This window comes from Mycetomoellerius zeteki, unplaced genomic scaffold (assembly GCF_001594055.1).
Source record: "Mycetomoellerius zeteki isolate Tzet28-1 unplaced genomic scaffold, Tzet1.0 scaffold293, whole genome shotgun sequence".
Lineage (NCBI taxonomy): Eukaryota > Metazoa > Arthropoda > Insecta > Hymenoptera > Formicidae > Mycetomoellerius > Mycetomoellerius zeteki.
This window is the reverse complement of record NW_017257275.1, coordinates 1-14,882: the sequence shown is the minus strand read 5'-3', so window position 1 is coordinate 14,882 and position 14,882 is coordinate 1. Positions and strand designations below refer to the sequence as shown.

Genomic DNA, 14,882 nt, shown 5'->3' with positions numbered 1-14,882 from the left:
TATCTCCCTAACCTTAATTCGACGGTTGTCCATTATCATTTGATGAATTTCTTCGATGTTATCGGTGGTGGTCGCAGTTGTTAGCCGTCCCGAACGCTTATCATCAGCTAAGCTGGTACGACCACGTTTAAATTCAGCCACCCATCTTTTCACGGTGGCAAATGATGGGGCAGAGTCCCCGTAAACAGCGTCCAACTCGGCTTTAATTTGCGTAGACGTATTGCCTTTCAAATGCAAGAATTTAATTATAGCACGATATTCAATTTTTTCCATTTTTACAAAATGACAAATGATTGTCAAACAAGAACTGAACATTCAAAGTGGCCACAATTGTCACAGATATCTTTCGTAAGTATCACGATTATAATATCAGAATGGCTTTGACGAGTAACGCCATCTTCATGATGAGGCTCAAAACTTTTCAGACGACCCTCGTATATTAACTAATTCCTTTTATTTACAATATTTTAGCATTTTCTAAATAAATTTGCCATTCTCATGAATGTATTTTTCAAAGCTTCGAAGCTTCGAAAATGTTATAAACTTCGAAAATTCGAAGTTATCTTCGAATCCTATCAAAAGTAATAGCTCTAATTTGGATTGCGCGCGAGATGATGAGATGAGAAGAGTAATGGAAGGCGGAGCCGAGTCGAAAATCGGCCGAGAAGTGCAAATCGTGCCGAGCCCTACATAGTATAATAGAGATGCGCAAAGTGTCTTGTGATCGTAAATATTTCTCTGATTTGATGGAGTCTTTCGTTTCTAAATGTAATGCTGCCATATGGTGGATGCAAATTTTGTGCATTTATAACGTTTTCGAAGCTTCGAAGCTTTGAAAAATACATTCATGCGAATGGCAAATTTATTCAGAAAATGCTAAAATATGCAACATTCAATGCAAAGCACGAAAAAATAAATAAATATTCACAAAACACATTGAAGGATGAATTTACTAACTTCATTCCACAGGAGTGTTGAGTATATTGACAGTAAATTCAACGTGACAACATTACATTTAAGCCCATGGCACATATAAAAACGTAAGACTAAGGTCGTAAAACGTAATCAGTAAGTAAATTGGCGAATCACGGTAGAGACCGTAAGGCTAGTACCGAATCCAATGTTACGATTTCCTTACTGCTTACGTCTTACGGCCTTACGTTTTCATATGTGCCATGGGCTTTAGACTCCATTCAATCAGAGAAATTAAGATCACGTGACACTTTGCGCACCTCTGTTATACTATAGGGTCTCTAGGTCAAGCGGCTCGTTTTATATTTTTATGCACTTGGCATCGCAATGCCGATAAAATTAATTAATTAATTTGTTAATATTAATTTATTACTACATGATATTTATACATAAGACATAATTAATGATATTAAATGTATATAAAATGTATCTCTGTGGATAGAAAAGGTTTAAAATATATATTAAAATAGAATAAAACCTTTAAAACATTATATTTACCAAATATTTATTTATTATAGTAAAACTTATACATTTGAAATATCAATCAAATTATATGCGTCGCGTGGTTTGAATACATTAAATTATTATACTATCAATTTTTAATTAACATTGTTGTTAATTCTGCGGATGTTGAGATGTATAGTACCACCCAATGGCGCTGTCATGGAACTAGTTTCTAGTTCGATAACCATTGGTATTAGAGTTTTTTTGCATGGTCCCAACTCGTATTTTCTCAAAATTATAATAATTTCCAGTTTTGTTTGTAAAAGTCTCATACGGGAACTTGCGGGATACATGACAGTATATGAGACGTTTTACAAATTATTCCAATAAATAAGAACAAAGTTAATGGCATTGTCTCAATAAATAATAAAAATTTTATATAATATTGTCTCCTTGCAATATTATCTATAATTAAGATAAGTAAATTGTGTGTATAGCTTGAAAGTTCAATTCGATAGTGTCTAGATCATTCTAATAAGCGTATTTATAATACATATACAGATAAAATTTGTGATTCGTATAACAAGGCAAAAAAATGTAAATTTGTGCTTTAGCTGATTCATTCTTGAATTTATACATGTATTATACAATTATCAAAACTTGATTTCTTTCACAACTGATGTCTTTACCTATATATACCTGGTCCGTCTCCAAACGGAAGATAGACACATGACGATCTATTACGTTTGTTCTCCTCGGTGAATCGTTCCGGATCAAATTTATCCGGATTAGGATAGTATTCCGGATCGTAGTGCGTACCAAGTAACGAGATATAAATTGGCGTACCCTTCTCGAGAACTAAATTGGAATTTGGTACTTTGTACGTTTTCCTCGTTATACGATCTAAAAACGGTAACGCCGGGTATATTCTCAAAATTTCGGATACTATCATATCGAGATATGATAGCGATAAAACCTGTTGGCATGTAAATAAGATAAATACTCTACTTTCACAATAACAAAACGAATCTTTTGGACTGAAAATATTTTATCATTTGACCGTTGATAAGGAATGCGTTCGTTATATACATATTATACACACGGTCGCCAGGTCCCGAGCACTGTATGGCTGGGGCCCGAAGGTCCGTGCGCTGGAGATTTCATATTTCGACTGGAGACCGGCCGATTGTTTCATTAAAAAAAAAAGAAAAAAGAAAAAATAAAAAAAAAAAGAAAAAAGCGCAGGGTTTAATTCGTGTTTTGCGACCACTGTTATAGACTTTCTTTTTGTTATTAATATTTGACCAACATAAAGTATCAACACGATCACAGAGACTTTCTTATTATTATTACAAGATTTATACATACAGTACGAACACAATTACAAACTTTTTTATTATTCGTAAAATAACATAAACTGCGAACATAATCGCAGACTTTCTTATTACTTTCCACATCATTTAAATATGTAATTAATAAATACCCCATGGGAGCGAAAAACTGGAGATTTTTCCCGTCTGCTGGAGAACTGGAGATTGGTCCTAAAAACTGGAGTCTCCAGTTGAAATCTGGAGACCTGGCAACCGTGATTATACACTGAGAGAAAACGAAATAGTTATAGCAATTATAAATTTGGCAACTTTTGCAATTGAAGTATCTGTAACTAGTTTTACAAAGTGATATCAACTAAAGTAGTGAGTACTACTGTAGTACTGAGTACTACAAAAATATAGTAACGATAACAATATCGTTTACACTAGTAATTGGTAGTGACATAGTGACTCAACTACTTGTGTAGTTACTTGGACTTTATACAAATAGATATGACAATTACATTTTTCTAATTAAAATAAATATGTTTTTTTAATAAAACAATGCCATAATAACTTATAATGTCTGTTACGTGAACTAGAAGATTTTTAGTATTAGCAACTAATAACGGAACAGCCTAAAATGAGACACGAATATCTCCGAGTGGAAGGGATGCGCTTACCCTATAGGTCGCACGGATTCAGCGCATGGTGTAAACCTAGCCCCTTGCTATTTTTTTTAACGTCTTTTCCGTTTTTAACGTGTTGAGACGTGTCTCACCGCTCACGTACGCCGCGCCGGTTCGCGTAAAGTATCCACGGCAGTGTCTCAAGACCCATCTATTATACAATACACGTAGTAAGCTTGGTTTAGGAAGTAAGAGTAAGAAATAAAATTAATTTATTTCACTTACGCCTATAGGCCCGTCTACAATACACGTAGTAAGCTTGGTTTAAGAAGTAAGAGTAGGTGTAAGAGTTTAGAGTAGGTGTAGATGTAAGCGTAAGCGAAATAAATCAATTTTATTTCTTACTCTTACTTCTTAAACTAAGCTTACTACTGTATTGTAGATGGGCCTTTACTCAGTGTTCTTATCGCCGAGACACTACCGTGTCTCCAGATAGATAAGTGACGATTTCGGCTTGAGCGTGCATTGTAATGCATTTAATGTGATAAATCGAAGGATTCTTTATTTATTTACGCATTCGAGCATCGTATACCGTGGCCGCAGGAACGCCTCGCCATTTATTGAAATATATGTATGTATATTTACATTTTTTCATAATTGTATGGCAAAACAGATTGGCCTTATAAATTACGATTACATAAAATCTATTTTATATACTTTTTCATAAGAAAAGCTCTTTTTATATTTCTATTTAAAGTTTTTTTTTTTTATCTTATTTTTAGTAAGATCTTTACACATGAAACATAAAATGCCCATAATAATTATTCTACAATGTACTCTTTGTTTTTGCTTCTTGCTTCTTACCTCTTGCTTTATTCCTTTTTGCGATATACCTGTTTTATCGATAATTGTATTTTTTGCTACTTTTCTGTTTCTTCCGAAGTTCGTTAATTTTTATCTTAAGCGATAAAAAATGAAAAACGGGTTAAGAAGCCAAAAGACAGGATAAAAAATAGCAAAAAACAAGAAACGAGAAAAAAAACCACATTCTAGAATAGGCTTTAGCTGTATATGTTCTTTTGTAGCAATTTTGATTGTTTTATCACAAATTCAAGAAGATGGATGGCTGTAGTAGCACTAATACTGAATCTTCATCTACAGCTTCCAATAACACTGATTTTCAAGAAACATTATTGGATAATGGTTCAGAAACTGACACTTTTATTCGAAAAAAATTAACAGAGTGGGGGCTTTTCAATTATATTGAGATATTTGGACGTGAGTTGTATTATAAAAATTGACTGATTTTATATATTTTTTTATGTGTACACAAATTAAATAAATTTATATTTTTTAATTTTCTTTTTGTATTCTTTTCATTTTTAATATATAAAGGTATTTTTATACAAGTGAATTAAAAATTTCTTTAATTACTGTTGTAGGTGAAAAAATAGATAAATCAGTATTTCTGTCTATCCCTAATGAGGCAGTTGCGAAGTTAATCCAGCCTATGGAACATTATTACAGATTTATTTTTCAAAAACAGAAATACATAACATCAAATGTAAATATTTTTTTCATTCTATAATAATACATAACATAATGTACTAATAGTTGTTTTTATACATCATATAATACATGTTTATAAAATAATATTTGAAATATCTTTGAGTGCATTCGCTTTGCATGCTCATACGTTGTTAACATCATTTTATCCTTGTTCATCAAATATTAAACACAACAATGAATAATGCTTATAAGATCCAAAGCGAACGCACTTTTAGTATTGTGAAGATTGTGCTTCTTTAATCTTTCTGTCAATGCATGAGTATTCAGGTATTCATATAGAATTTTAAACGATAAAAATTTTTTATTTCTGTTTGAATTTCGTTATAAAACACCTTAAAAATACTATCTTTTGAACAACAAAGAATCGTTTTAAGTAGACTTTATCTCGTTTTCACTTTTACATTTTTAGAAAGAACTTTGTGAAACATGATAGTGAAAAGGTAAAAAATTATGCATTGACAGAAGGCTTAAAGAGATTTCATTACGTTTCATTCTATATGTGTATACCTATATTGTTTTTCTTGAAGTGTTTTTAAATTTATACATTTCTCTTTTTGTAGAGAAAAAAAACCTTATTCTAAAGTATCAAAAACATCTGGAAAGGTAAATTATAATTTCATTTTTTATTTGCACAATATTACTTTACTAAGATATTAAGACCAATAATCAATAAATGTATCATTTTAGCGATCACTGCTGAAACAGACAGTAGAAGGAAAATACTTATTAAAACAATCAGTCATTTTGTGTAGTTCTAATGATTTGGCAAAAATTATAATTGATCATCTCTTGAAGGAAAGGAAAACAAATTAAAGTACGTTAAATATTATTTTATTATTTTGCAATATATATTAAAATATATGTTTTAATGTTATTAATGTATAAAGTATAAAGAAATTATACTTTAATTAGAAGAAAATGTATAAAGAAATTATATGCATAGAAATAAATAATTTATTTCTATTAATAATAACGCATTTCTTTAGAAATCCTATAATAACATATTATAGGATTTCTAAAGAACAATTTATATTCTGGGCTCATGAAATAACGAATATATGGCATGAGGAAGATATTAAAAAATGGTATATACCTTCTAAAAGGGGCAAATCAGTTTCAGGAAAGTTATATTATCATTATACGAATAAACTTAAGAAAATAAAAGCAGCAGTAACAGAATTTAACCAAGAAGAAACTGAACATATAGAAAAGCAAATTGAGGAGGAAGCTGATGTGTATATTTCTGAATTGAATAATATGAATACATCTTTAGATGATAAGAAGAAAATTTTATCTCTATGGGAAAAAACTTTTGTCTATCGTAAAAAAGCTTACGGAAATAATATTGCAAAGTATTTTGACAGATATGTCTACAGTTGCGCCCACCGTTAGGAATACAACTTATTGAATTAGATTTTAAATTATTAAATATAGCGCAAATCAATACTTTAGAAAAAAAAGTGGCCGGTTTTGCATCCAGACATAATTCGGTTGGCAAAAAAACGATCAATAGCATCAAATTTATTACAAGATTTCAATAAAGTACCAGCAGATGTACAAGCCTGGCTAGTTTTACCACATTTATTCAAACCAGTGCTGAAAAAAACAGGTTTATCAAAAAAGCCATGGAAACCATCATACAAAGAACAATCTGATGGATTTATTACTTGGATAAATGTAAGTTTTATAATTTCATCCTAATGTTATAATGTTACTTTATTTTATAATTCTATTTTTTGTGTATAGGTGATAACTGATATTGAAAAAGTAATTTCTACACATCGAAAATTGATGAACGATTATAAATTAACGTTGCAACCTTTCGTGATTGTGGTATTATTTGAAGAAAAAGTTGCAGCTGCTTATGTTATAATTAATGATGAAAAATACCAGTTTCAAGATGTTACTAATGCTATAGCTTTCTGTTGGAAATCTTTTTTTGTTTTGGATGCTGCATATCCCGTCTCATGTGAAGCAATTTGGATATATATTGAAGAAGAAATTTATGAATGCAAAAAAAGCTAAAACAAGTTATCGAAGCGTTAAATGATGGGTGAGAGATTCTTTAAAAAATATAAATAATGAAAGTACCGATTGCGAATCTTCAATAGTTACACAATTCTCAACAAATTCTAGCTTTGAACTTTCAGATACAGATGACACTGAATAATTATTTATTTTTTCCTAACTTTCAGTTTCGTTAAAATAAAAAGAGATATATAGTTTATATATGTTTTAAATAATATTAAGTACAATGGAAGCTCGTTGTCCTGAATGTTCAAAGCTACTAAAGGGAAAATTAATGCACTATCATATGCATTATTTACATAAAAAAAGTGTTGTTTATGTCTGTGCTGGAAATTCATGCAATAGGACGTTTAATACTTGGGGTTCTCTTCGTAATCATTACAGAAGATGTAATAAATTATTTGGAAATATTGATGTACCTACTTATAGTGCAAATAATGATTATATAATACAAATATCAACTATGACAATTGTGAGTTGAAAGAGTCAGAGAAAGAAGATTGTATTACAATTATTAACAATATTTTACTTAATTTAACTGAAAATACAAGTTCTCATTTTTTGATAACGCACTAAAGATTGCAGCAACTCTTTATGGCAATATTAAAATGAACCGTATTCAGGCTGATAACATAATAACTTTATTCCATGAAACTTTAAATAGTGAGTTTATGAATTCATTAAAAGAATTTCTTGAAAAACATATTAATAAACCTTCTTTAGATGAATTTAAAAGACGATTTAATGATCTTCAGTCAAGCTTTTCACAAATAAATACAGAGCATAAATGTTTCGAAGAATTACGTAAACGTAATTGTCTTATAGATTGTAAAACTGTTACGTACGGTTATAGAGAAGAATTAAATATAAGTGCAATATAATATAAAAAAATTGTGGATCTATTATTTCTATAGCATTTATTTAAAAAAAATGTTTTGAAATACCTAATATTTTTAGAAAAACTGAAAAATACTTAACAAAATTACAATCGGAAAAAAGTATATCTAATATCATACAAACTGATTTTTGGAAATCAAAAATTTCAGGATCAAATAAAATTACCTTGCCCCTATTTTTATATGAGGATGATTTTGAGTGTGGTAATCCATTGGGCTCACATATACTGTTTATAAAATATCTGGAATGTATATTTCTTTACCGTGTTTACCATTAGAATTTCGATCAAAGCTTGACAGTATATTCCTTTTGCAAATTGTTCATTCCAGTGATGTAAAAGAGTATAAACCTGAAGTAATATATGGGCATGTCATTAAATAGTTTAGCAACTGAAGGAATTGAAATTGATATTGATGGAAAACTAATTACTATTTTATTCAAAGTTGCTTTAATCATTGGTGACAACTTAGGACTAAATTCGATTCTTGGTTTTACAACAAGCTTCAATTCTAACTTTTTTTGTAGATTTTGTAAAGTCACTAAAAATATATCAAAGACACAATATAAACAAAATAATTGTTTTTTGCGTAATAAAGAAAATTATGATTCGGACGTTATGAAAAATGTACAAAGAACGGGAATTAGAGTAAAATTTGTTTGGAACGATGTTCTTGATTTCCATATTACAGAGAATTTTGCGTTGACATAATGCATGATTTATTTGAAAGTGTCTGCAACTATGAAATAGGACTTATTTTACATCAATTAATTTGTATTAAAAAATTATTTACGTTAGAAGTTCTTAATTTCAAGTTAAAATATTTTAAATATCCAGATAACGATAATAAGCCTCCACTCATAACAGCTTTGCAATTACAAAAAAAGTATATAAAACTGTCAGCTGCGGAAATGAAAAGTTTTATTTTAAATGCATCTTTAATTTTCGGTGATCTCATTTCACGAGGAAACATCTTTTGAGATTTACTCGTATATATATTATTGAGACAAATAGTTAGTATTGTGTTACAATCTATTATTATCAGTAATGATATTATTTACTTGAAGAACTTGTCGAGAAACATCACGTATTATATGTTAAACTTTTTCAAGATACCTTAAAACCAAAGCATCATTTTATGATTCATTATGCTCATATTATGAAAATTGTAGGGCCTTTAATTACCATCTGAACAATGCGTTTCGAAGCTAAACATCGACCATTAAAACAAAGTGCATTAATGTCAAACAATAAAATTAATTTGCCTTTAACTATTGCTATTAAACATCAATTGCATATGAGTGCGCTATTTCTAGATAATAAAGTTTTTGGAGAATCTATCACTTATAAAAAATTGGAATATTTTGATAAACGTCTTATTGTGTAAATTTTTCAAACATTTTAAATGATTATGATCAAATAAAATATGTTATTACTGGAAGTATTAAATACAATGTCAATACTGTTATTAAACTTTCTGCTGATAATTTACCAAAATATGGCCTTATAACTTATATCTTTCGAAAAAAAAATAATGATCGTAATATTAATAATTTTGCTTTTATTGTAAAGATTCTAAAATGCGTAGAGAAAGATAATCATTTGCAAAGTTATCGATTAACAGATATGAAAGAGTATGAGTTTGTACGATACGAATCACTTTTACGTCGTAATTTCGAATGATATGTTATATATTGCATATGATAATCACATGTTTTAATATTGATCTTAATATTTTAATTGATACTTATTACATCACTTATTACAATAAATATACTTATTGCATATATGCTCTTATTATTATTAATTTCAATATATAATAAAATATTTTGTATTATTATACAAAACATTTATAATATCGTAATAAGTATCAATTAAAATATTAAGATCAATATTAAAACATGTGATTACCATATGCAATATATAACATATCATTCGAAATTACGACGTAATTTCGTGATTCAAAAAATAAAAGTGATTCGTATCGTACAAACTCATACTCTTTCATATCTGTTAATCGATAACTTTGCAAATGATTATCTTTCTCTACGCATTTTAGAATCTTTACAATAAAAGCAAAATTATTAATATTACGATCATTATTTTTTTTTCGAAAGATATAAGTTATAAGGCCATATTTTGGTAAATTATCAGCAGAAAGTTTAATAACAGTATTGACATTGTATTTAATACTTCCAGTAATAACATATTTTATTTGATCATAATCATTTAAAATGTTTGAAAAATTTATACATTATAAAAAAAAATACATTACACAACATGCTCAGAAAAACATTTTTTTTTAAATAAATTTCTTCTTAATGCGCTTCTTTATGTAACATAATATTAATTAAAATGTTGTAACATAATATTAATTAAAATGTTAAAAAAATATGTTTTGAATATTATATGTTTTGAATATTATATGGAATAAAGGTTATATTTTTCGTATAAAAATTGAGTAATTCTCTTATACTTCGAAAATACTTGTGATTAACCTAAAAATAAAAAGCAATATTAATGATATTATATCTGTTTATAAAACTAATTGTTTATTGTACTAGTTACTACATAAAGTATGTTTGTGCAATAAAATAAATATTGTTAAAAAAAAACAAATAAGAAAATATTGTTTATGTAACTCTAGAAATTATATTCTGTGTACTATAAAAATTGTGTTTTCTCTTTATATTTAAAAAACTACTTAATATCATTATAATAGTATTATTCATATTACTATAACACATATTTTGCGTTAATGATATATTTTTCGTTCAGGTGACTATTTTGCATTACTATTTTTTTGTTGTTCACCCAACGATCACTACAAATAGTCAATTTTACTACATTTTTTAAATATATATTACTTATTTATTATTTTTATTATAACTTTATAATACATAATTGAGGCGCTATTTCACTACAATTTACTGATACGACAGTAAAGCAACAGTTACTGATACGACTTTTTTCTCTGAGTGTATAATTTACTGGATTATTTACATTGAAAATGACCCGACCGAAGTCGAAACTGTCTGTTTACTTTAAGTTCATGTTTTAATTTTAAGTTTAATGCTAAATATGCGTTTTATGTTATCTCTTTTGAGATATTCAATTAACGCTAAATTATTTTATTGTTATTTTTATATTAAAGGAATTTTTTAGAAAATGTCTTTTGTTGTATATGGCTCATAACTCTTCTCATTTGTCAATTTATTCTCATTGAGCCTTATTTAAAAGTTTTTTTTACATACACGCGGGTGAGATGAAGCGTTACCATAATAACTTCAATTTTACATTCTCATTTATTAGAACTCACTTCAATGTTGGTACTTGCGAAACTTTGAAAAATATTTGCAACTTAATCAAATTAAGCATCAATATCAGAGTACGAATAAAATTTCTTAATTCATGTATTAAATTTAATTTAGTTCCTACGCATCTTAATAGAGTTATTAACACAAATAATCTGTCTTTTTATAATAAACAATCTTATAATAAATTGAGGAATATTCAACGAAATAATGTAAAAGCCATTTCACGTTTAGAATTAAAAGATGCACATCGACAGTTGCATTATACTAGGAACAATATCTTCAACCTTATTAATGCAATCCATGGTCTTTTGCCTTCTTCCATGATTTGTGAATTTTTTAAGTATTTACATCACATTAATCGTGTTTATTTTTATGATAAAAATTTTAGAATTGACAAAAGATTAATTGGCTTAAATTAAAATATATTAATACAAAAAATCTAGAATAAAACCTATTGAATACTTTGCGACTTCTAACAGAGGTTGTTGTAATAAGGTACACCTAAAATCCAATTTTAGTCATGATATTGAAAGCATTAATATTTCACCAGATAATTTCGGAGTAGCCACTCTCAATAATTTGAATGATAAATGGTTTTTGAATCTTAGTGATATTGACATTCCCTTAGAAGCTAAATATTTATTGCAATTAGGAGAAGGTTTCGGATTACCGGTTAACAAGAATAACATAGATAGAACAACAATTGAGTTTATTAAACATATTGAAAACAATATTAACGGTCGCCCTGAGAATACAATTAATTTCGTTAGACACAACACAACTACAATACTAGAAAAATTCCATAAAGATTTTCCAAACAATAAACCAAACGAGAGATTACTGTGTGATTGGCAAAAATATCAACTAAAGTTTTTTTAAAAAATCACCCTAACTTATTAATTACTAATGCGGATAAAGGGAATGTCACTGTTGCTGTGAACAAAAGCAATTACATAGATAATATGGAGGTGATTTTATCAGACAATAACACATATGAAGTTATCAATAAGGATCCGACAAAAAAACTCACGAGTGACTTGCGCTCTCTATTAGTTAGATGGAAAGTGAAAGGGTTTATAGATGATTCCACATATCGAAGATTATTCACGAGTGACGGCATTATTCCCAGAGCATATGGTTTAACCAAGATTTCCCGGGAAAAAATAATAATGTGTCGCGTTTATAACTGTGACTTGTAGCTTCTACAAAAATAACTAATTAATAAAATCTCATTAATAAGTAATTATGCCATTAACGATTCATTGTAAAAAATAATACAGAAAAACAGATTACGTTGCATATAAATCATAATTCGTGACATTAATTATATGGAACGCTGCTTGAAAAACACGCAATCAATACACTTTTCAATGCTGTTTTATCTTTAAAAAGAGTTAAGATATCGTCGTATGTAGCGTAGATGTAATTTATCTATTAAAGCTAACGGCTAGACCAAGTAAGTTAGCAAAAAAAAAAAATTGAAAATAGAATCGTAGTATGAAAAACATTTTTAACGTAAAAATATATTATAAAAATCAACCAATCGTTATAAACAAATTATTAAGTATTAATTGTAAAGGAATTGATTACGTTAATCAATTCTATGGAAAAATTAAAGTGGATAAAAAAAATGGATAAAAAAAGCACATATAACTTTTATTTAATCGTTCTTCATTTATGCAAAAAATATTAAATATTATATATTATTATATAACAATTCTTTCTATTATATATTCACATGATTAGAGCAAAAAAGTTAGCAAAAAAGCAATTGCAAAAATTTATATGTATTCCTTTTATAATTTTTCCCACAGAAGCATTTAACGTAATCAGTATCCCTTTATAGAATTTACGGTCAATATTTAATGGGAACTTTCCAATTGTATGATCACTTATTTCGTACACGTGGCGACACAAGTTGTGTTCCAGTTGCTGTAATAGTCGACAAAACACTACACATCTGTACTCAGCCTGAGGGTTAGATTACTGGTCGGCTGTGTAAGCTTATATTTTCTAGTAATAATTACGTATTAACTTCGTGATTTAATCTTTGCAATCGCGGTGATTATAAATGAGGTTCATACGATGTTGAATAGTCGGAATTTTTACTTTTTTTAATACAGGTGGGAGAAGCTACATTTAATTTAACTTTATCAGGAATTGTGCAAAACGTACACTTTCTGTTCCAATTGAGTCGTGCACAATGCTACACTTTGTATATTCCTATGTACGTTTGTGTTAAGATGTTTTAAACAATTGGAAAGCGCTCAGTAATTTACTTGTAACAATTAATAGCAAAATTTATTTTTATGATGTGCTTCTTATGTTGGAAATGTTTTATCATGCTCATGTTCCATTTCCAATTATCTATTTTTTTTTTTATTAATCTTGCTAGTTATGAATCTTAACTCTTTGAAACATACATTTTTCTTTACGTAGAATTCAGTTGAAATTCGTTGCTCGGGGGTTTTCAGGGTCGCTGATTACGAATCTGGTCTCAGATTTTCAAAATTCACAATGGTGGATCCAAGATGACAGACAAAAAATTTGAATGTTCACTTCACTATACTAGATCCGCAATTTTCAAGTTTTTAATTTTGACTTCAGATTCGTAATGAGCAACCCAAAAAACCTACTTAATCCCATTTTACAGTCCCAGAACTAATTTTTTAATTTTTTGTCTGTCATCTTGGATCCACCATTGTGAATTTTGAAAATCTGAGACCAGATTTGTAATCACTGAGAAAACCCCCGAGTATCCAGTTTCGTCCTAATCAAGTAACTTTTTGCTTTCAACATGAATTTTTTCTGAAAAATACACTATTTTTTACACTTTGTTAAAATAAACAAAAAATTAACAGAAAACATACATTTATCTGCACTTACGAACATCTTATCGAAGTAAAACCGCAAAAATTTGTAACAAAATTAAATTTTAATTACTTGAGAAATACAAAAATGAATTACAAAGAGGTAGGAATCTGGATTCCTACCGTGCTTAAAAGGGTTAATGGGTTAATTTATTAAAATTTTATAGTTTCACTATTATACAAAAAATTTGAAAGAAAGTAATCAATATATTTCCAAGAAACATCATTTGATGGTTATCTCCATAACTTGGTACACTCAAATCAACATTTCATGAATATTGTAATTAGTTTACTATGAGAAGCAATCTGATACTATATTAGTGAAATATTGATATTTTATGATGTATGTATAACATAACTTCTATGAAGAAAATACTCATAGAAAACTCAATAATATTATCATTTATTTTAATAACGTTATAATTGCCTTGTGGAAATCTTTCTATCTATATGTCTTCCAATCTATATATCTTAAATCATTTCAAGCAATGATTAAGATGAATTTTGGTAAGATTTTATTTTACATTCATTTTAAATAATAAATGCATATTATGTGAGGCACTTCAATAGATAACATTATATCTTCAAGAATTTTGCCAATTTAATTACTGAAAATTACAGAAAAATAATACCCAGCTAAAGCTAAATATTCATAGAAAGTTCGATTCATATTCCCAATGTGCCGAATATTCCGGTACAGTGAAAGAATCGTCACAGAATATACAAATGTCGATGAAATGTTCAGAATATTGTATGAATACTCCTTGTATACTTACCTTGATCAAAAAGTTCCCGGAATTACCACCAAGTGATACTCTGATCAGCTGATTTGAGTTCTGTTTTTTTGG

At 28.3% G+C, this 14,882-nt stretch overlaps 2 protein-coding genes and 2 long non-coding RNA genes across 4 annotated transcripts; 3 read left to right on the top strand and 1 right to left on the bottom strand.

Moving 5' to 3' along the window:
• Positions 1–1,571: 1,571 nt before the first annotated feature.
• On the bottom strand, positions 1,572–2,873 carry LOC108724379 (cytochrome P450 6k1-like). The gene is made up of 3 exons (XM_018450725.1): positions 2,865–2,873; positions 2,106–2,392; positions 1,572–1,755 (listed from the first exon to the last, which is right to left on the bottom strand). The coding sequence occupies exons 1-3, from the start codon at positions 2,871–2,873 to the stop codon at positions 1,572–1,574; spliced, it is 480 nt and encodes a 159-aa protein (XP_018306227.1).
• Positions 2,874–3,807: 934 nt separating this feature from the next.
• LOC108724382 (uncharacterized) lies at positions 3,808–4,906 on the top strand. The gene is made up of 3 exons (XR_001936700.1): positions 3,808–3,986; positions 4,517–4,633; positions 4,798–4,906. It is a non-coding gene; the product is annotated as an uncharacterized lncRNA (long non-coding RNA).
• A 578-nt stretch (positions 4,907–5,484) lies between these two features.
• On the top strand, positions 5,485–6,562 carry LOC108724381 (uncharacterized). The gene is made up of 3 exons (XR_001936699.1): positions 5,485–5,527; positions 5,612–5,738; positions 6,039–6,562. It is a non-coding gene; the product is annotated as an uncharacterized lncRNA (long non-coding RNA).
• Positions 6,563–7,982: 1,420 nt separating this feature from the next.
• Positions 7,983–8,399, top strand: LOC108724378 (uncharacterized; the record flags this gene model as incomplete). The annotated part of the gene is made up of 2 exons (XM_018450724.1): positions 7,983–8,214; positions 8,246–8,399. Coding segments are annotated over exons 1-2 (273 nt in total), but the record flags the coding sequence as incomplete, so codon positions are not given.
• Positions 8,400–14,882: the final 6,483 nt, after the last annotated feature.